The following is a 24,270-nucleotide window of genomic DNA, read 5'->3' as shown; positions in this document are numbered from 1 at the left end:
TATACCATGGACCACAGCCTTAAAGGGGATTACGGTGGTGGAGTTGAGAGCAGAATTTGGCCTGCTATCTCTTAAACAATTCAAACTCCATGTAGCTTCAGTAAGAGGAAAAAGTGAAAACTTATCATCATTAGAAACTTTTACAACATATGGTGCATTTCCAAGTATTAGCTTTGGTCATCTGCATCAATCCTGTTGAAGGTCAGTTGGGAATAGCGGCACCAAAAGTGATAGTCTTTATTACATTTGAAGTATTTCCATCCACTATAAATCTACGTTTTATAGATGATATTAAGGTCACAGCACAGTGATTATAGCTTTACAGAGAAATGATCAAAATGACAGGAATGAGTACAAGCTGAAGACATATAAAATGGAAATAAGAAAATGGTCTCCAAGCCATTACTCAAGAAAGGGAATTTGTCAAGCTACAGCAACTGGTGGAGTACTGTTACCATATTTTCAATAAAATAATTGGAGAAAGCAAAGAGGAAGTCAACCAATGATTTACAAGAGCAGGTAACTATTGTGCATCTTCATAGGTCATGTGCAAAGCAGGCTTCCACCCTTCAATATGAAAAAATAATGAATGAGGGTCTTGCATTGTAGACATCAGTATTAATTACATTGAGTTTGTGAAGGCATTCATTAGGTCGCCCCTGTCATTTTAATTCAACCTGTGTTGTAAATGTGGGTTTATTTTAAAGCCGATCAACACAGTACCTAGCCCGCATGACATTCTGACAGTGAAAAGAATTAATCGGCATCATTGCTCTTCCAGGAATGTGTCCTTTCATTGCTACTTCTGTCATAATCTCTTCTGTGGCTTCTGGCTGAATACTAAAAAAAAAGTGTTGGATGAAAAGCACTTGGAAACTAATTAATCTGAGGAGGTAGAACAGTTAATTTGTATTGATTGTGCAAGTTCATTGCTCTGCTCTTCAGCAGCCCTTTACAGAATATCAGAGGAGGCAGTGGTTATATTCTTTGCCAAAGTAATAAATGCAATGTCTGAAAAACAAGCAGTGTAACTTTGGAGAATCTGTAGCCACTCTGTCTCAACCCCACCCCACTAGAAATCAGTAGTGAGGGAGGATCATCGACACTTGAACTTTGTTTCATGTCCTCAGCCTCGGTTGTCAGTTCCTAGTGAATAGAAGGCTGTTTTTGATTTCACATCAGGTTTTGCAATATTATGGCTCCAATATTGTGAGTTCTGATTTACAATGGTATAAATATGATTAGAATCAAGCCCTAGAAACCTGATCCAGTGCCAACTAAAGTCAATGGGATACTTTGATGGGCATTGGATTGGACCCAAGGGGTGAAATCCTAGCTCTATTGAAGTCAGTTGGAAGATTGCCATTGACTTCACTGGAGGCAGAATTTCACTGTAGGTGGTATCGCATTTAACACCTTTATCTGTTCTGCAAAGAAGCCAACAATTGAATGGGCAGGGAAAATGAACTATCTCTGCATACCCTTTCAGCTCAAAATAGACTCACATTTGCAGGGCAGTGTTAAAGAAGATGTAATTGCTCTTGACTATGCTGTACCTCTTCTCCTTAATGAGAACATCAGATAACAGTGCTATAACTTGACACCGTCAGTAGACATTAAATTAGAAAACAAAGTAATGCACAAAGCAGAAACAGTGGATGTGAAATAATTAGAACTAAGTGGTAATGCCGTCATTTCGGTTCTCTACCAAGCAGAGATGGTGGATGACGGATTCTCATCTCATTTATATGGGGTTCACATTTGTGTAACTCCATGGAATTCAATGGAGTTGCTCCTGATTACACCAGAGTAACCAAGACCAGAATCACACCCATGGGAATTTAAACAGAAAAAGCGAGAGAGAGAAAAAGTATAAAGGCTTTTGACAGCTATATTATGTGGAGAATTATCAGATAAAAATAACATCAATGCATTTCTAACCAGGAGAGTCCTAAGACAAGTTAAGCTATCAATCATTTGTATCACTCACCATTCAGTAAAGAGATTCAGCATCTGAATCAGTCATTACAATGTAAAAGAGAATTAGTAACGTTTCAAACAAAATGCAGATAAATGAACTGGAGGACAATGCAACTGAATTTTAAAACTTGACAAGAATCCAGAATTATTTCATTAGTCCGACATGGGAAGATTTGGTTTCTTCTTGTTATGCAAGAAATTTGAGAAGTTAAGTCTTAGGTAGAATGATTTTTAAAAGTGTAACATCATATAATATACTTTTGTGTATCATCTTGCCTCCAGAAGGAACCTAGAGGACAATAAAAAGTATGGTGCACATCCTGAGTTCCTTATTAATTTTTGGGTCAGTCCCTATTCATGCAAGCTCCACTTCATACCAATGAGAGTTTGCCTGAATAAGAACAGTGAATATTGAGCAAAATCTAAGGAAGACTTCAGGATTTGCCTCGATGCATATTGTATTACACCTTCTTAATTTTGTTTTTAGTTCTCCTGAGATTTGCACATATATTACTTCTTTTCACTACACAGAAATTAGGCAGGAATTTATTTTCAAATGTACCTTGTTCAGCTTATTATAAAGTTTATTACTTTACTTTCAAACCAAAAACATACACCTCAAGTGGTCCATGTTTTAGATCAATGTATTTGTTTGTTTCATAAACTACAGGAAGAAAGAGAAGTATGACGCACATTTTTCATAAAATGGTTTTGCCTTGGATTATGTGAGCACATTGATAGATACGGGGACAGGTGACATCTAGCCTTCAATCATATGGCACAGCATAGTCTTCCAATGCATTACATGTGCCATCCTGTCCAGGCAGGGTATGATGAATCAAGGCAGACAGGTGCACTATGAGGCAGAGTGTGAACATCGCAGCCTCATTGAAAGTCATCCTGGGTAGCATGTTCTGGAGACACGAAACGGATTAGCTGTCTGGAACCTGAGCATGCCCACTAGGCAGTACACCCCTTGGTGTGGAAGTCAACGTACCCTCCACTTCCTTTCCCAACTGTCATCTTGGGCCATGAACCAGCATGTGAGGAGTTCCTCTGGATTCAGTGGAACTCCTCATATGCTTTAAGTGTGTGCTTCAGTGCGTTCTAGATTCAGGGCCTAAAGCACTAGACCAGAAGTCTGCCTAGCTGTTATGGAAGATGTCCTCCATGTTTCTGGGCTCCTGCTAGCATCTGTACAACCCTGAGCAGAATTTGGCCCATAGTACTAAAAATATTTTCAGTATGAATTTCTAGTGTAGACGTGTCTTGAAAGGACTGAATAAAAGGTTTAGAATAAAATATATATGGAAAGAGAGAGAGATGAAGGAAAGGTATGTTTAGAAAACCTAATATAAATGCAGTCTGAGTATTTTCATGCGAATTATTTTTACAACAACTTTCATGAAAGTCTGTGTTTATATCTGGGAGTAGCTGAGATGGTTCTGTGAACACCTGGACTGAAGAAGGAGCTCACTCTTGGTTAAACACAACAGCTGTGCGGAAGTGAGTGAGAACTGGAAAATGAAAGTGGCTATAAACATAAGTGAAACTGACCCATCTAATTTTATTATTCTGATTGCTGAGTATAATGCAATAAGCATGCTAGCTTGTAAATGGCAAAAAGTTAATTGGCTTTTTTTTTTCAAATTCTTCCTGTTTCAGCAGTCGCAGATGTTATTAGTAATACAAGTAAGGACCTTGTTTAACATGTGGCTTTTATCTCAACAGCTTGTCATGTTTGTCTCCTTCCCCCCATATTTTAATGGCCTGTGTGAAATGGCTTATATGTGCTCACAAACATTATAATAAGATGGAAGAATTAGCCTCTGCATTTAATTTACCTCAATTGGCCATATTCATCCTCAGGTATATGCCTGCAACTCTCATTGACTGTAGAAGAACAAAATTTGGCCCACTCCTGGTTAGTTCCCTGGGGTAAAATTCCCCACACCCCAAATAAGTTCTCAAAATAGGATTTCAGTGGCTATTAAGTGGTGTTGTGGCCTTGTGCAGAATTTCATTCATAGTTCAGCACTTATGTAACAGTGAGCTTAGGCTTTCACCCTCCACAAACTTGCAAATATGCTTACCTTTATGCACCTAACTGTTCCCATAAAGTCAATGGGGCTGCACATATGCTCAAAGTGAAGTCTTTACAGGATCAGGACATTAGCCCGCGATCTTCATCAAATTAACAAAAAAAAATCTTAACTTTATCTTGCAGAGATGTTGGAAACCAACAATGTAATCACTTTCAATGGACTAGCCAATAGCTCCAATTACCACACTTTCCTTTTGGATGAGGAACGGAGTAGACTATATGTTGGAGCAAAGGATCACATATTTTCTTTCAACCTGGTTAACATCAAGGAATATCAAAAGGTATCTTCAATCCTACTATAATTGTTTTTTAACAAAACCTGTGGTACAAATCTTGTTATGCAGAGGTATAATGTATAACTTGACAATAGATATAAACTACTTTTAAATTGTCATGACAGCTTATGATAGCTAACATCCCACCCTCCCCCCGCAAAAAAAGAAAATTGTTGCAGCTACAAGGGGGGGGGGAAATAATAGGCCAAATTTGGACCTAGTTTAAATGGTTCCGCCAGTTCTAAATTTGGACCAATATATATAAACCATGCAAGTGCTTGCCTACATGAACATTTAATGAGCATCAAGCTGGGATATGAATCTACTCCATGCTAGCTTGCTGTGCTAGTTGTCCATGTAGACTCTGCTGACACACACTAACAGTTAGTGTGCTTTAGGGTATGTCTACACTACCTGTCGGATCGACCCCCCCGAGCGCTCTCCCGTCGACTCCTGTACTCCACCGCCGTGAGAGGCGCAGGCAGAGTTGACGGGGGAGCGGTAGCAGTTGTCTCACCGCAGTGAAGACACTGCGGTGAGTAGGTCTAAGTACGTCGACTTCAGCTACATTATTCACGTAGATGAAGTTGTATAACTTAGATCAATCCCCCCCGACTATTGTAGACCAGGCCTTAGTCTACTCATATTTCAAAGCAGGGACACTAACAAACTGTTAGTGTGTGTCAGCAGGTTCCAGGTGGACAGGTAATGCTCAGCATGCTAGTGTAGGGTACATTCACATCCCAGCTTGCCATGAAAAAACTTTTTGTGTAGACAAGCCGCAAGTCAGCAAGATCAGGAATATAGAATGTCTGATTTTTAGCTACTAATTATAGAGAACATACGGTAAACCTCATTTTAATGTTCTGTAATTATTTGTGCCTGTCCTGTGTTAGGAGTCTGGGCAGAATAGTTAAAGCTCTAGTATATTTTTACAGCGGTATTATATAATTATTGTATATAACATATTGAAAGTATCATAAAAGGTTAATCCCTAGATCCTAAGGTGAAGCTTAAAACTATGGGATTTTACATGCTTATATTTAAGCAATCAAGCTTTAAGGTTTTGTAAAGCTATGGTGCTAATATCTACACAGCTCCCTTTTGCTATGTGTCTTTCTTCTGGTCCATGTCCACTACATCCACAGTAGAATAGTCCTTTTTTACATCTCCTAATAAGGAAGAGTTGATTGAAAAGTAGTAACACAGGAGCAGTAGCACCGGTAAATGAATGCACTTTACCTCAAGCCAGCTATTCACCAAACAGTCCATATTTTTATGTTTACTGCTCAATAAAACGAAGATGACTGTCACGACAGCTCTCACAAAAAGGTCACATTACCATTCACTTTTTTTGAGAGTAGGGCCACTTCGGTGTTTGTGAGGGCGAGTGTTGATTTCTTTTCTTTAGCATGGAGTGCTTTAAAGAATTGTGTTTCTGCTACTCATAAACCATAATAGATTGGATTCTAATAAAAGAGTGACAGATTGGTAAAAGCTCTTTGCCCTTGATGGAGGACATTACTTTTGGTAAAAGTTGTAGACTTAAATTAAAAGCTGATGTACAGTTCAACGGTGCTTTTGGGTATGCTTCTGCTTGAGTCTAAAATGTTGTTTTATCTTTTCATTTATTCTAATGAGCTTTGCCAAAGAGTAAGAAGGTAAACATAGAGATGGAGGTTTGATTTGTTATGTTCAAGCATTTAAAATCCCACAACTTTGATGGTGCATTTTAGATTCAACTTTTATGAAAGATATATTGCTTCAGTACCAGTGGATTTTTTCTTGGTATTCCTGACCTTTTGCCCATTTGCCTATTAGCTTCCTAAGATGATAGCAATAAATACCTTGTGTTCTGTATTCTGAAGGAAGACAGGCCATTCATTTGTATTCTCTAAGGAAAAAGATAAAAGGGAAACTGAGTATTTTCTTTTCTATTCTCCTTAGAGCAGCTATAAAGGAAACTGGCTATTTATTTGTATCCTCTGAGGTATTCATAGTTTAATGCACAAAACATCTGGAATAATTAAAAGAAAGGATGGTGTTTCCACAGTAGAAAACTGCTGTCTGACATTAAGGGAATTGTATCTTCTGTTCTTCAGTCTTCAAACACTTCTAGAACAATGTGTGAAATAATAAACAGACATCATTATATGAAAGAAAGATAATTATTATTGATGTCTCAAAACTGCAGATTCAAAGTGGGATTTGAACATTCCCAAAGATTTAGAGAATTTTTGGATCAGTTTAATATAAAGACCATGGTCACTGAAGAAATTTAGATCTGAATCAAAACTTTTCTAAAGTCTTAGCAGTGTTTGAATCTCAGCCTGTGGTTCAGGTTCATCTCTTATTATTATTAATTATCACATCGTCCCATCATTTTTTGAGCAGGCATCTCCACTGAAATCAGTGAGGATTTCTACTTATGCACTGGAAGTAAGTTATGGCCTCAGCAAAATAGCACAAATAAGGCCAAATTCACCTTGTCATTACAATAGTGCAAATTCACTGACTTTCACATCAAGTCAACAGAATTGCAGCATTGTCAGAGGAGAATTTGACCTGCCCATATTAGAGATACGAAAAACTGGTTAAGATAATATAGGAACCTTTCTCCAAAACTTGAATTGATCCTGAACTGAACCTTTTGGGGGCTCTAAAAAATTTGGTTAATTTTTTTTTCAACTTTGTAAATTTTCATTTTCACTTTTCTCTGAACTTCTTAAGCCAGGAATAGAAGCAGGAAGAATCTTTGAGAAACCGTGTTCTCATGAAATTTTCAGCCCAATTTTATAGACTCAAAAGATTCAAATTCTGTTTGGATGATATTATATTATATTTGTTAAAGAAAATTCTGAATTTTTGGGTGTTGGTTGAGGTCCACCCTAGACCTCAAAACATCACTAACAATATGTCCTTAATTCTCTTTTGTCACCTGCAATCATCCTATTTTCCTAATACTTTCCCCTTTACTTTATAAATAATGTATTGAATACCAAGGTTATAATCCAGTCTTGTGGCCATTCATATTGCATTATCTGAAGTTACCAACTGAATCGTAACCTGGCATTATGTGAAGATCATGTTTTATTCTATATGTAATTCCTAAAAGATTTTCAACAGACATGAATAATTGACTGAAATGGTCTCTGGGTTTTCTCTGTAGGAAGTGAGATACTTCTTCTACCAGAAGTAATACTACAGCAGGCTTAGGGAGTATTACTGGAAGATTATAGATATTTGCAAAGACACTTATCCAAATCAGCATCAGCATTAGTGTTTGATGGAATGATAGTATCAAACTAACATCGCCATTTTTATTCATTTAATTGAAGAGCAGGAAAAACAAGAGAATTACTATATAAACTGAACAGTCCAGACTCCCATTTATGTTACAATATTCCCAAACCCAATTAAATGGCACATAGTAATAGATATCTATCATATTTAGTGATGTCAAGAAGATGCAAGCTTTGGGCCTGGGTCTCCATTCCATTTTTAAACCAGTGTTGTAAATACATTAAAATCAATATTGATTTACCAGTATAACTGAATGGAAAATCAAGCCCTTTGCTTCCATATTTTTCAAAGTCCGTAGCAGAGATCCACATTATACACCTGTATTTATAATCTTCTTTGCCATGATTCCCATTATATACACTTTATTCTGCTTATGTTTGCGTTTTGTCAGTGAAAGGAATAAAGAGAAAAGCAAAGGAACTGGGTGAAGAGACTATATATAGCACTTGGTATACGATTTGTGATTATTGAAGCACGAAATGGCATAAAGTGATTTTTATTTTATTTCTTTAGATTTTTTGGCCTGTGTCTCATACCCGAAGGGATGAGTGTAAGTGGGCTGGAAAAGATATTCTGGTAAGTACAAATCTTTATAATGGTGTTTTGTTTTTGTGTGTGAAGAATTTGAATATTTCATGAAGTCTAGTGTTAATTTTTAAAGCACTTATTTTTCCTAAGATTACTCTTCTTACTCTAACATGAGACTTGGGTCACATCAGGTTTTTTGGTTGGCTGGGTATTTTGGTCCAAAGAAATGGATGCTGAGTTTAAATGCATAAGAGGATGAAAATCATGCAAATTGAAGAGAAAGTATTTATTAAAAAAGCACCCACTAAAGTGAGAATCATTGATTCTTATTTAATTTTCTTCTGATTTCATTAATTGTGCACTGATTTAGCCCCTGATCATGCAGTAAGCTCCATATAAACCCTTGTGCCCACATGGCACTTCACTGAAGCGAGTCTCCATGCAGGGTTTCCTTGGGTGCTGCCTGTATGGAGTTTATTGCAGAATTGAGGCCTAAGTGGTTTGAACTTTCTGCATCAGTTTTGGTGCCTCAGGAAAGAAACAGTTATATAACAACTGCTTTACTTACCTTCTCACTCTCTCTCACTCACATATCTCTGTCTTTGTACATATGAGAGTGAGAGAGATTTGGCCACAAGTCCTAACAATTCTCTCAGTGTATATTGATAGTTTAGCCCTGTCTTCCATTATAGGAGCAGAGAGAGAAAGAGGATACATATACACAATAAGTCAAATAGACACATGCACAGTGGGCCAAATGGGAAATCAGTGAAGTTGCAAGGGTATGACTGAGAGTGGAATTTGGCCCCATGTGTATACATTACTGGCCTGAAATTCAGAGATGGTTCACTAAAATATTCATAATGCCAATCTTATGCCTCTGAAGAACTATGTTCTAATACTGTCTTAGGTCAGAAGTGAAAGTGGGTTCACTGGGCTTAACCTAGTCCCTAGAGGACTGTTGTCTACGTCAAAAAATCATTTTTGGAACAGCAGAGGTGGTTTAGGTCAGGACTGACATATATAACCAGCGATGTATGTATGGAAAGGGAGCTCGTGATTTTCATGTGCCTGGCTATAGTATGAGTGTCTCTAGCCGCTTTGTAGTCTGATTTTAAATCACTACAAATATTTTTTACTCAAACCATGTATGTATTCACAAGCACTTCCCATAGAAATATTTTGTGAGCTAGAGATCAGAAAATCTAACCTGCTAGGTAACCCAGAAAGTGCGGGTTGGTGTGAAGTACCTGAAGAAATTAACTAACAGTGGCTGTCCAGCGTTGTACTGAGTATTGTTATATTACAGTAAGCAACAATACCATGCCTTGAAGAGAAACTCAGAAATCTACAGCACTGAGAACAAAATTGCTTCCTTTACTTTTAAAAAAAAACATTTTCTTTTACAAATTCAAAATGATAAAGTGGCGGGGGGGTGGGGGAGGGGAGGAAGGGAAAGTTTCAGACATTGCAGAAAGTCAGTTTCCAATATACTCATAGTAAGTGGCCATAGTTCATTGTGTTGCCCCTGGAATAGTCCAGAAAGAAGATTATGACTCCGGGAGTCACCATCTCACTTCCAGTCACCTCTGTGTGTATGTGTGTGCATTACACAACAAGTCTATATCCTGATAGTGTATACTCGCTGACATGTCAAGGTAGCTACTCCACCCACTAGGCATGAATGTGGAGTAGATCCATGGCTCAGTCCCATCCTGCTATTTTCTATCTACCTGCATTGGGTATCCCCATGCACTGGAAGCTTCAGTACAGTGTGCTGGCACAAGGGCATAAGAAGGCATAACATGGGGTACGGTGCGCAGGACATACAACAATCTAACCCAAAGTGAGGGTAACAGTGTTACAAGTTATATGGGTCTGGTCAGAACATTTTGAAAGAAGAAAAATGTTGGTAAACAACAGAAAACATATTGCAAATTTTATTTTCTATTTTCCACCAGCCCTACAAATGTACGAGATAAGCCGCAAAGAGTTCATTCTATATATTTAAATATAAATAAAGAATGGCTAGTAATATTTTATGTGGGTCCAGGTCAGCACTGGGGTTTTGGTAGGTGAGTTAGAAATCTGAAGCAGGATTAACTCTCACTGTGTCTAGTTCTCTATTGGTAAACACCCAAAAGTACCTGAGTCACAGGTTTCTCTCCAGTCCTGCTCTTGTCGTTTAATAATGCATTAGAAACAAAGTACTAAATGGTGAAACATAATATAACAATTCTAGATGTAATAACATTAAAGATTGCACATCATTAAAGAAACTTAGCATTCTTCCCTCCTATATTCCTTATAGCTGTTGTCAATACCTAGGAAATGTGAAATATAATGACCATAAAAATAACTCAACGTGCTCTCATTAAACAGAGAGAGGATGCTTAAAGTGGAGTATAAAGCACATTTGATTTAATGTTGCTATCAACGTGGACCATTGCTAAGATATTAGATATTTCTCCTTTGTGATTGCTCACACTTTCCTAAATGAAGTTCTGTATCTTTTATGACAGTTCTCATTTTTAACATTTGTAATTATTGATCTCAAGGGGTGCAGCCAATACTGAAAATTCAAGTCCCCACTAATAAGCCAGGTGCAGTACAGCAGCTGCAATGAAAGTTTTTCCTTAATATTGCCCCAGTGGTAACCTCAAACATGACCTGAGAGATTTCCCCTCATAATTAAAAGAAATAATTTACTGTAGCTTTTATTCTGTCTGAGTCCAAAGGATTCCTGAAATCCACACTGCCAGTCATGCCAATCTAGGCATAGCAAATTGGAGAAATTTCAGTTTGCATGGGATAATGCTGAGGGCAGCATATTATGATATTTTTTTAATTAATGGAGATATCCCATCTCCTAGAAGTGGAAGGGACTGGGGGGAGGGATAGCTCAGTGGTTTGAGCATTGGCCTGCTAAACCCAGGGTTGTGAGTTCAATCCTTGAGGGGGCCACTTAGGGATCTGGGGCAAAAATCAGTACTTGGTCCTGCTAGTGAAGGCAGGGGGCTGGACTCAATGACCTTTCAAGGTCCCTTCCAGTTCTAGGAGATGGGATATCTCCATTAATTAAAAAAATATTATGATACTGTAAATCTAATGATAACCTTTTATTACTTATTTAGCAGTTTCCATTTGTGTGTTTAAAGCACTTTATAAATGTTAATTAGTGAAGCTTTGCAATACCCCTGTTGTATGTTGTCCATTTTATAGGTAGGTAAACTTTTTAAAATATGCTTGACTCCCTTTTACATATCGGTAAACTGAGACACCAGGAGATTAAAAGTCCTCCCCAAGATCACACAGTGGTTACAGCAGAAGCCACTTTTTTCATAAACAAAATTATCTACTAGACTTTCTCATCAGGTATAGAGAAGTTACCATTAAACTCTTTGTTAGCAGTTAGAGTTGCTGTGATATTTCTCTATCCTTAGTATAGGGAATACTACAAATAGCAAAGTAATGTTATTAGAGAAAAAGGCAAAAGTGTAAATATTTAATAGCAACCAAGGTATTTACTTTTATGGCCAAGCTAAACAAGCGAATGTGATAGCCCAAGAAAAGGAGACGAAGAGTTTCTTATTGCTCTGAACCTCAGCCATGGATAGATATCTCCCTGGATCTACTGTGGTTACACCCTGAAACCTTCCCCTGTAGATTCCTGATCAGGAGTTTGGAACAATCAAAGAATTAATGGTCCCTGCAGAATACATCCCAGGTTTTACACTGAACCACACAGTGCAGATATGATCAATAAAGCTCCTACTGATATAACTCACTACTGAGTTTCAGTATTTTGATTTAAAGAGCTCACAGTCAATCACCTGGGACACAATGGTAACACATGACAATGTCTGCATCACATATGGATTAAATAATAGGGAAAAAAGAAAAAAATGTGGTTATAATTCCATCCTGGGGTTCCAGTGATGTCATAAACCATCAGAGTGTAGTTTGAGTGATTTATGTAGTCACTGGAACCCTAAGATGAAACTGTAACTGGGGATAGGAAAACCAGGGCATAAACTGGAGCTGAGCAGAAACTCCACCTCAAATTCAAACCGTTATTTTGTTACAGTATAAAAAGGTTTGATTAACTTCCCCCTTCCCCTCTATTTGGTGCATCTCTGCACTTCCTAATTTTATAATGCACAGGAAACAGAAGTGCCAAGACACCAAAGGAGTAGTTCTTGTGGTATTTAATTATGGGATTTAACTATGGGATATGGTAAGTTCTCCATGATTTAAAGTCTTTAAGGATGAGTTTTAATAAAGCACTTAAGGGTGCTGACTTCTAGTGGGAACTGGATGCCTAACTCCTTATGAAAATCCCTCTCTAAATCTAAATCAAGTTGGTAGGCTAAATGCAGCAATTACGTGTTTTATGCCCGTGTTATGCAAGATGTCAGACTAGATCAGGGGCCCCCAGTGTGGTGCCCGCGGGCACCGTGGTGCCCGCCGGGGCATCTAGGTGTGCCCGCGTACTGGCCAGTGGACGAGCATCCGCCGAAATGCCACCAAGAAGCAGCGTCATCCAGAGGCATCACCGCCAAAATGCCGCCGATTTGCCGTTGGCGGCATTGCGGCAGCGATGCCTCTGGATGACGCTGCTTCTCGGCGGCATTTTGGTGGCGACGCCTATTGATGTTGCCACTTGTTGGCGGCATTTCGGCGGATGCTTGTCCACCACCACGGTCCTCCATGGCTCATCGTCTGGCACCTGCCAGACGAAAAAGGTTGGGGACCACTGGACTAGATGATCATAATGCTCCCTTTTGGCCTTAACATCTATGAATCTTTGACTTTCCAATCTACCCAAAACATGCTTGGAAATATTTTAAAAAATGTGCCTGGAGTCTTTGTTCTCACAAGGTGTCTAGACCACATAGAATCAAGTAAATTTCTGAAGCTTTGGAACACCATTGGAATGTAACCCACACACCTCCTGGATGTGGTGTTCTGTCCCATCTAGTGGCACCAAGACCACTTAAAGAGGGAGAGAAAATGTGCCTGCTCTACAGCCTGAGCTAACACCCAGTTGGCTTTTAATTTGTGGTAGAGACTCATGCACTAGCTCCAGAGGTCCCTGGTTCAATCCCACCTGCCAACAACTGGGGTCTGTCAGTGTTGCAAGAACATTCCAAATCTTCTCTTAGCATTTTTAGGAGAAATGTATTGTTAGTGAATTGTGACAAATTGTCAGCACCAGGATGATGGTCTTGTAGGTCTTGTATTTATCCATCAATCTGGTGCAATTCATCATAGGCAGCCATAATGCAAGCACATTGTCCCAACTATGTGCCTCAAACCTGTTCTCGTTAAAAGCGTACTCTTTAAAAGTAATTCAGTCTTCATGTCATTAATTCCTTGGCTTCTAAACTACCCCAGCCAAACTGGGTGCCAATTCATGCTCACTGTGTCATAGTTTTTGTGAGGTAGACATTTGTCTGCTTGTAACTGTACTTTGGCCACCGACAGCTTGTGAGCCCTAGGAGGTTTGTCGGATCATCAATGGCCACAGGAATTCAAAGTGTGTTTGTTTACTTGAATAGTTAAAATATATATCTGCCTATTTTACTCTAGCGCTGCTGCTAATTTGGAGTCAAATCAAAATTAAAGAAAAGTCTCTCCGCTGAGCAGTAGAGGCTCATGTTAAGTACGTTGTGGAGACGTTCCATGGATGCATCTTTGCATTTCAAGAAGTGTTGTTCAGCTCATTCTTTGAGGATTGCCTGGGTGTAAATTAGATCACAGTCCTTTGAGTTTAAATAGGACACATCCAAGCCAAATACGCCACCTAAGACTTTATCTCCATGAGATGGGAAAGTTCAGTTTCCAAACCCCTCCCTGAATCATGTGACAGTGCTCAATTCTAAAGACCGCTACAACCGTGCATTTGGAATGATTGTCAGCTGGTTCAAATCGGTGATTTCACAAGGGTGCAATTTACCAAGTTGCCTCTCCTCCCCAAAATCATTTTTGATGACATTTTGGAAAATGAAGCTAGCAAAAAAAAAAAATATCGTTGATTCCCTTCAACTTCTTTTTATTACCCCTCTAGCCTTAGGGAAAACATAAAGGCAGAACATAAAAGTACCCGTAATACATTTCATGTGCTATTGTAAATGAAGAACTGAGGAGGGAGACTGAAAATTAATTATAGACTACCAATTGAAAATAGATAGCCTGCTCATAAATTAACCAGAAAAGATCAGGCCAGGTAACATCTGGCCCTTTCCCACTTTATGTCCCCCCCACAGGGGTCAGCTCCAGTTATGCGGGGATGCAAGCAAGCACTGTGCTAATATAATCTCACCAATGTGTGAAACCGCATTGTATAGGCTCCACAAAGCATATGGGGAAGGGTGGAGATGAAGGCTGTATAATTCCTCACCACTGGCCAGAGGAGGTGAGCTGGCATGCTGAGGAGGAGAGTCGAACACTGGAGCCTTTCAGCGGACTGCAGAGCTATCTCTGTAACATATGTTTCCTCCCCAGGGGAATTCTGGCTGAGTTAGGCACAGTTCCTCCATAGACCCCCTACAATGCAGCCAGTGGCTTTAAGATACAGTATGTGCTGTAATCAGTCAGTTCAGATGCCAACACTGGCATTTGCTTTCATTTAGGAATTGGCATATGATGCCGTTTGTAAACTGGCCAAGGCAAATCAATTACTGCAAGGTAGTGCCTTGAGCAGTTGAGTAGAGGAAGAATTAAGTTAGTGATGGCAATTCAAGTACTGTATCCTATCTAGTACTACACAGTTTGATGGGTAATTTCACAATATAGGAACATAATTAAATATCCTTGAAATGATGGCAAACAATAGTTAAGTGCCATACATTAAGGAAAATAATATGATAAATATATATATTTTTTACTCATTCTTTTATTGTGAGATTCTCTTAAACCTCAATTAATCTGGATCAAGGATAAGAGCTAAATTTTCCTATCTATGGATTATTTTTCTATTATAGGAGGGACTAGAGAGATTTGCTTCTGAGGGAAAGCTTACATTCATCAAATCCAGTGCCGGATTTTCTCAGCAATGAACCCCTCCCTTGAATTACGAGCCTTGCACAAATTGCACTTTTGTTTTTAGAAATGTAGAAATTATTTTGAATTATTAGTGGGAGGAAAAAAAGGGGGAACAAAACTGTTTCACAAAATGATGGTTTTCAGATTTCTACTGATGGAGTTTTCCTCTGAGTCCGAGTTTGGCTTTGACAAAGATTGAGGGTTCCTTTTATATGCTACTGTGCCACCAGCGATTGCTGTTTTGGGACTTCTCTAGACAGATTCCTTGTTATGATTTATTTTGTCTCCAGAGGTGGACAGGGTAAGTGTACCCCTTATATCTTTCAAACAACATGCTCACTTGAATAACTAGTAAAAATGATCGGCATGTTTCACTCCCTGAATTCTCTCAGGAGTTCTGTCTTCAGACTCAAGTCTTGTAGCAGTTCATTTCTGAAGGACGCATCTATCCATTTCTAGTTCTGCCTCAGATTCTTTCTGTTTGGGCAGATACATTATTGTTTTAATGGAAGGAAGGGTTGGTTTCACTTCACAGTCTCAAGCAAGCTTGTTTCCAAAAGCACATTTCTCTCTTTCTCCATACACTTGCAGCATAGCTCAGAATTCCCCACTTGCATTAGTCCACACCTGATCATCTTTCTATGATACTGCTGGCACCGCATGCCAAACAGCTAGCCTTCTAAATGCCTCTCAACTGTTTGCAGACCTAATGTCCATTTTCCTTTGAAATGTGTGTAAAAATAACTACACTATTGGTCAAAGAGAAAGTTCTTAAAATACCCTCCAAAATTGTGTAGAATTATTTTAAGTTAAAACTATAGTTTTCTTTTCCACAACTGTTAAAAAACCAGTTCAAGATAATTAAAGAAGGAAGAGAAAGAGAGAGCTTTGCAGATTAGAGGAAAAATTATATTCCAAATATGATGGGGCCACAATATTAAGGCCAATAAGTAAAGAGATACTTATTTATGGGGAGAAACAATCTGATCTTTGTTGGAACAGATCACCTATTACTTCCTTTCTAATTTAGACAATCCCTTCCTGATTAACTGCTTCTAAAGCTGTAGGTCCCTATAAGGGTGTCGTGAATCTTGCAGGAAACATAATTTGACAACTCCTGATTCAGTACATGCCAAATTTTAATTGAATGGGAATTTTAGGCTTCCATCAGTTAAGGATTTTCTGCCTAGTTTCTCTCATGGAACTCGGAATAGATTTATGTCCACACCCAAAAAAACAGGACTCCCATGTTATGGAGCATGTAACTTCATAGTCAAGCTTATAGGATATGTTTATTTACGTGTGTACATATTGCTAAGCAACTGCATCCTATAGATCTAGCATTCTGTTGCTTGCTTTCAGCACTTCAAGCATTAATTTGTCACTTTCATCTCAGAAGTTTAGGTATATTTATCTTAGATGACTGTGTCTGGAAATCATTTCAGGATGTGCATAAGCAGAATAGAAAAGAGTGACTGTTACCACTTCTATGTGCTTTATGTGCATGTAAGGGACTGATGGCATATGTCTGAAACACCCCACCCTGCTAACAGGGGTTAATCCTGCTAGGGAATGTGGAGTGAGATCTGCTGATTCAATGAGGCATGTGGTTTATACCTACATCCAGATATAAGGGAGATGGGAGAGACTCTCTAGAAGTTCTAGAGCAGTGGTTCTCAAACTGTGGGTCAGGACCCCATTTTAATGGGGTCACCAGGGCTGGCTTAGACTTGCCGGGGCCAGAGCCGAAGCCTGAGTCCCTGTGCTCGGAGCCAAAGCCCTGGCTTCAGCCAGCCAGGTAGGCTCTGGTTACAGGCACCCTGCCTGGGGCTGAAGCCCTTGGGCTTTGGCTTTGGTCTCCTTGCCCAGGGTGGTGGGGCTTGGGCTTTGGCCCCCCCACCTGGGGCAGCGGGGCTCGGGCAGGGTCAGGTTTCAGTCCCCTCTTCTGGGATCATGTAGTAATGTTTGCTTTCAGAAGTGGGTGGCAGTGCAATGAAGTTTGAAAACCCCTGTTCTAGAGTGTGGGCTGAGCAACCCCAAGGAAGGAACTCAGACAGCAGACAGGCTTCAAGGGGAGCTTTGAGCTGAACTTTACGGCATTGTTAATTTCTTGGTTAATAAAACCAAATCCCAAGATAAGGGAGAGTTTTCCATTCAATAAAGTACACGGAGTTTGTTTTAGAGCCAGTTGGAAAAAGAACTTTCTCATATCCCACTATCAAGGCTGCTGTTTCTTTTAGGCTTATTCGAGTTATTCTTGGAATATTATTTGCTTCCTTGATTAAACTGATTCTTAATATGTTGTAAAAATATTATTAATAACCTAGAGCAGTGGTTCCCAAACTTGTTCCGCCGCTTGTGCAGGGAAAGCCCCTGGTGGGCCAGGCCGGTTTGTGTACTAAACTGTTCTAAAGGACTTTACTTTTCCATATCTTGGGCTAGTGTCAGGTCAGAGTTCAGTGGTCGTGATGACAAAAGCGATCAAGCTGAGTAGTCCCAGAGCACAGGAACTTTGCCCAGAGGAGAAGGAAGGTAGGTAGGGTCTTTTATGCCTCTCCTACTGACACAAGGCTGAGACCAAATGAAGCCTCAGTAGGAGTATGGTGCACAAGTGTGCTTCCAATAAAACTATTTGCTAAAAACGACATATCCCTTTGAGGCTTGAAAGCGTTAAGATATATTTGTTTTTCCCTGTGGTTGATTTTTCTAATCTGCTTTGTAAATTGGCTTCCTTTTCTTTTATCAATTGTGAATAGTGGATAAAGAAAATTCAGAGGACACATCCTAGGACATGTCTTTATTGTGTATTTTCAAAATTCTCACGCACTCTGTCATGTCAAGAAATCAGGTAGATAAGACTCTAATCATTAAACACTTAATCAGGAAGATAACTGGGACTAAAGTGGGATGTGTCCGGCTCCAAAAAAAGTCTTATCAATGTCTACGCCCCATCAGCAGCTTCATTCTGAAAATTCTCAGGTCCCCTCTCAACAGCAGAGAGGAATCCAATTTTGTGATTATCACTGCTGCTTCTGCACTTCCTGTTCTGCCCATCCTGCGTATCAGTAATGCTGTTCCTGACATAGTCTGAAGGTTTCAAGTCATTCTTATCAGAAGACTATGTAATGATAATTGATTATGTTTCAGATTCCAGCTGTTTTTTCAAAGCTTAGAGACCGGGAACAGCATTCAAAAGTATAGTTATCGCTAAGACTATTAAATAAAGTGAAGGACATAGATTTATGATATGAACCAGTTATATCATTTATTTATGCACACATATAAATACAGTAGTAAGCACACTCCTCTTGTGGTGAAATCCCTTCCTCTGCATAGAGCCTGATTAATACGGGTGGAATCCACAAGGGTGGTGAAAATCCATTCCTCCTACACAGAGCCAATGGGAGTGGCTACAGTTGCTATTCTAGGTTTATCACTCCATGGTAGTTGCAGGGGGTGCTGGCCTTTTCCCATTATGGAATTCTGCACCAGCCTATGCAGGGCCTTCGTGAAGATCCTATTGCAGTGTACAGATGCCCCTGTATAGTTATTCCACCTATGTTCTCTTTGCACGGCCCTTTAGTGGGTCTTAAATGGAGTGGAGGGTCTTGTACTGAGTGAATTTTGCCCTTAGTACCCAGGCAATATTTAGAATAATAACTGAACGACAATGTTAGAGTAAAACAGAACTTTACAGTGTAGCTGAGGTTGTCATCTTTGGTACTTACCTAGTACAATGGACACTGCTCTTAGACTGGGGTTAGTAGGCACTGCCATAATGCAAATGCAAAACACAAGGACAATAGTTCTTAAACAATATTATTACACGTGAACAGGAATGAGAACGAAGATCCTACAAACAATTGCATGCATGCAGGGAGTGCCATTATAGCACGTAGAGTGTATTTCACCGTCATGGAGTGCTCAATGGGACTACTCACATACGTAGAGTTACTTAAGTTCCAAAATATTTGCAGGGTCAGAGGCTAAGTTTCATCTTCAGTTTTTCCTATGTAATGTCAGCATAGCTTAAACTACGGGTTGAATTGGTTGTGAGTGTGTCACCATTAGGAAATAATATTTATTTCAATAGAGAGACAAGGTGAGGTAATATCTTTTATTGGACCCACTTCCATTGGTCAGAGAGAGAAGCTGTTGAGCTACAAGCTTGTCTTTCCCACCAACAGAAGTTGGTCAAAACAAGATATTACCTCACCCACCTAGGCTACGTCCTCACTACGGGGGGACGGGGGGGTCGATTTAAGATACGCAAATTCAGCTACGCGAATAGCGTAGCTGAATTCGACGTATCCAAGCCGACTTACCCCACTGTGAGGATGGTGGCAAATCGACCTCCGCGGCTCCCCCGTCGATGGCGCATACTCCTACCTGCGCTGGTGGAGTACAAGCGTCGATTGTCGCAGCCCGACGAGACGAGATAAATCGATCCCCGAGAGATCGATTTCTACCCGCCGATTCAGGCGGGTAGTGAAGACGTAGCCTAAGTGTCTCTAACATCCTGGGGTCGACACAGCTACACACCACTGCATACCTTTATTTCATGACATTTAAGCAACCTTTTTCTTCAATTAATACTATTGCATTCTGAAAGGTATACCCACCCTGTGAAGATTGAAGTGATCACAGCTGGCAATAATGCTCTGGTATAAGAAAGAACAAAATAAACTCCAAGATTACTAGAGAACGTCTTTCAACAGTGGAATAAATTGAATGACAGCAATAATATTAGGGATTATTTATTCTTTATGGATATCCCTGACCCTGCTATTCCAAAATTCAACTAATTAGGTAGAAGGGGGAAAAAGTAAACATATTCACTAACTGTGAAGATGAAACCTACAGGTTTTTATATAGAAAATGTCCACCCAATTTGATTTGAAACACATGATGAATTTGTTTTGTTTTTTCAGCTGTGAGATGATACCTTTAAAGCCTCTTGCACATCCAATTTGGACAAAACTCCTGATATTGTAATTATGGAGAGCTGGAATAGAGTAAGGTTCTTTCAGTGCTCATCTGGAGTAAATCGGTATAAATCTGTTGGAGTTAATGGAGATGCATATTTACATCAGATGAAGATCTGGCCCTACAAGATTGCCTAACTGCATATTTCTAATATTCTCACTCACTGTAATATCTGGGAACCAATTATGAATCTTTTTACACTTTAATAAAAAGAAATGGCTGTTGTTTAGAATAAGGAGAAAAAGTCTAGAAATTGATTAGAACAATAAGGATTTACACTTTAGGTTTTCAGTTAAAATGCCATTAAAAAGCATTACTCTGTTAATTCAGATCTAAGCATGCAAGTTCCAAGCTTCTGAAGGAGAGATAATTACTAGAAACTAGTGGAAAAACACCTAAATTCTGTTTTAATTTTCATATACAGAGCAGATGTTTTGACAGATGGATGGACTTTATTTTTGTAACTGTCCGGGAAAAGTCTGCATAACACAGCCTAATCAGTGTTACATATCTGTAGTGTTTGTTTTTTAATCATTCTGTATTTGGCTCCTATGCTTTTGCTTGCAGACATTTTCTTTGTAATTTATTTTTTCAGGCTAATCTCTCTCTGCATAGTCCCTTCTATCAATTTGATCCACAAATATTGGAAACCTCTTAAAATAAATGTAAATGTTTTGTTAGTGAGACAGACATATTGATCCTCAGGTGGAGGCGGCTCTGGTGGAACAGTTAATTAACACTTTATCTCCTCTTCAGGGTAATTCCCTTGCTCTTTTTAAAGTATACATGCATATTTGCATGGAGGAGGAGTGACAAATAAGGGACTGTAACAAGGTGTATTGAGCCTACCAGCCTGTGGATCTGGCCCTTAACACATTTGACAATTTAATGCCTTCTCCCTTTATAATGAAGATCTGCAGATGAGCTACAGTATTTATCTGCAAGGGGGGTGTCACTGGCCCTTATCTTACTTTGGGACAGACCCTCAGCTGATGTAAATTGTCATAGCTACTTTGACTTCAATGATCTACAGCAATATACACCAGCTGAAGGTCTTGGAGCCAGTGTGTGTAGCAGCTTAATTTCCACTGACGTTAGTAGGACCAGGATCGGGCCCACGATGAAAAATATGGGGCATGAGCACAAGAGTGGGAACCAAGAACTCCAGAGATCTAATACACTGAATCACTCTGTGGCATATACAGTCACTTATGCTTTGTGCCTCGTGCCTATATAAACTCTCATGACTCAGGGGATAAACCGTCCTCCAATGTGATGGGGATTAAGAAGAAACTTCCCCATTGGGCCTATTATTCCATAACTGCCTTGTGCAGTTTTTTCCTGGACCCTTCCTGTCAAGTATCTGATAGTGGCCATTTTCAGGGACAGGAGACTGGTCTAGAAGTCTGATTCAATGTGGCAATTCCAGTGTTCCCCACATTTAATATAAGATAATGATGCTTTCTTGCCTCACAGAGGTTTTGTGATGCTAATATAAATTAATGTTAGTAACGCACTAGTAGGCTGAAACATGCTATGTAGTAGTAGTAGATTAAAAATAATTTGAATGAATCTACCTTGCTCTCACACACATGCAAAAGTTTGTGATACCCAGTTCCAAAGCACCAAAATGTTAAATGGCCTTTTCCCATTATTCCTCTTGAAAATGAACAATATTGAAAGTTCCCCGATGCAAAAATGTCCATAATTAAAAAAATAATAATATAGTCAAAATAAGATAAGTCAAAACCCATGACAAATGAACAATGAGGCTAAAAGTAATGCACATGCAGCATTTACAATTCCCTGACAATTTGCTCATTAAAGTTTCTGGCTCTTGGTTACTTCCTGTTCATTTTGTTCCTGCCGCTCCTGTAGTTATATTCTCCCATCTTCTATATTTAACTGACATACTATATTTCTTGTATTGTCTTTGTTTCGCTTCCAGTGTCTTACACTTTGAGCTCATGTACTTAAATACTCCACTGTGCTGGCATTGTCCTTCACATTACCAATATCCTGCTGGCCTGAGGGCATGACAACAATATGTCCTGCTGCCAAGTGGGACAAGCCCAGTTTGAGACAGACTAAGTCATTCCAGGCTTGGCGCCAGGAGGGCGGGATGGATGCTTTGTAGTGAAATTGACACACAGTCACCAACTTCAAGAAGAAGGGTTATGTGCCAGGTTTCACAGAGGTATGTGAATGCCAGCATACCAGCCTCATTAGGAAGGGATAGAAAAGTAGAACTCTAATAAAACTGGTGGAGCCTTTGCATCTGAAAACAGACTGAAAACCATATACTTTGGCCGAGAGCCTCAAAGGTAAGTACCTTTAAGGCTCTGGGCCTTTGTACTTGGATGGAAACTTTCATCTAAGACTCTGCATTTGTCTTATAAACATTAATTAATTAATCTTTACGATATCTGTGAGATAAGTAATTATTGTCATCCCTGTTTGATAAACACAGAGAGATTAAGTGGGTTGCAGAACCAGTGGCAGAATCCAGCGGTCTGAACTAACAGTCTGAGAGTTTGTCTACACGACCACTTAAGTTGATGTAAGTTACGTCGCTCAGAGGTGTGAAAAAGCCACTCCCCTGAATGACATAAGTTACATCGACTTAAAGCGATGTCCACACTGGCACTAGGTGTTCGGGAGACGCTCTTCTTGCGACATAGCTTCCGCCTCTCATTGAAGTGGAATAATTATGCTAATGGGAGAGCGCTCTCTCGTAGGCATAGCACATCTGCTCCAGACACGCTATAGCAACACGACTTTATAGTAGTGTAGATTAGTCCTGAACCCAGTACCCTGAACACTGATCTAACCAATATACACCACACCTTCCCTTATTGTAGTAGATTCCTTGGTGTCAACATGTGTTGACATGTTGAGCCTGCAGGAATTCATATGAAGCTATGCAAATTGTTACATTACAGATTCTTGTTTTCCCGAAGCCCACAAGGGTAGGAAAAGTCAAGAGGTCACTCTGAAAAGAGTGGTCATTTTGCTCAGAAGGTTCACTCCATAATGCACAGGTAATATTGGTGACTCACAACACTGCTACACATTGCATTGCAGCAGTGCAGAGCCTGATTCCACTCCCATTGGAATTATTATTATTATTATTATTATTATTTCTTAATTATTATAATCATCGTTGTCATCACAGTAGCACCTAGGAGTTCCAGTCATGGACCAGGACCCATTTGTGCTAAGCACTGTACAAACGTGGAATGAAAAGAACCCTAAAGAGTGTACAGTTTAAGAAATGAAGGAGCATCTTGCCATTGTCTTAAGTGCAAGCAGGATTGACCTGGTGACAGAGCAGGAAACTTCACTATGAACTTATTCACTAGATGAGGGCTTAAATCAGAATCGTAACTTTATTTTTATGTCATTTATTGTGGTCTAATACCCTCTTTTATTTATTTTTTTTACAGTCGTATAAAATGTATAAAGAAACCTAATCTGTTAGGGAGGTGTATGAGAATTTACTCTTACAGATTTTAATGGATACTTTATGCAGCTGTAAAACACAGAGAAGCTATATTAGCCATTTTAGCTAGACTAGAAACTTTAAATGTTATATAAATATATTTATTATAGTCAAAGGTTTATAGCTGTAAGCATCTCCCTCCTAGTGTTTAATTAGCTCTTGTATTTCTCAGACATCTATGGTTAAAATCTGTTCCACAGGGGTTCAAGAAAGAATTAAAAGTTGGAGAGAGGAAGCTATATTCTGCTTTCAGTTATGGTTGTGTAAATCTGAAGTACCTCTATTGACATTAATGAAGTTACACTGCTATAATTCCAGATTAATTGAGGGCCGACTATGGCATATAATGACAGGGAAAGAGTTCAATTCTGCTCTCATTTCCACTGGTTTAATTTGGAGTAACGGCGCTGAAGTCAATGGAATTATTCCTGATTTCCACCCATGTAAATGAGAGCAGAATCTGACTCCAGACTTATTGGGCTTTGGATCTATCCCTCAATGCATTTAGCAATTTCAGACCTTCTCATTCTATACTGGAGATAAGC

General features: G+C 39.3%; 1 protein-coding gene across 3 annotated transcripts in view; it reads left to right on the top strand.

Moving 5' to 3' along the window:
* Nucleotides 1-24,270, top strand: part of SEMA3A (semaphorin 3A) — a 412,334-nt gene that overhangs the window by 266,733 nt on the left and 121,331 nt on the right. For all 3 annotated transcript variants that reach the window (XM_005304505.4, XM_042859420.2, XM_024108532.3), the window contains 2 exons: nucleotides 4,208-4,365; nucleotides 8,176-8,238. In XM_005304505.4, coding sequence (XP_005304562.2) covers nucleotides 4,208-4,365; nucleotides 8,176-8,238 — 221 coding nt within the window. The remainder of the gene's footprint in view (nucleotides 1-4,207; nucleotides 4,366-8,175; nucleotides 8,239-24,270) is intronic.

Source organism: Chrysemys picta, chromosome 1 (assembly GCF_011386835.1).
Source record: "Chrysemys picta bellii isolate R12L10 chromosome 1, ASM1138683v2, whole genome shotgun sequence".
In the NCBI taxonomy this organism is placed as follows: domain Eukaryota; kingdom Metazoa; phylum Chordata; order Testudines; family Emydidae; genus Chrysemys; species Chrysemys picta.
Note: the sequence above shows the minus strand (reverse complement) of the source record. Positions and strands in the feature narration are given on the sequence as shown.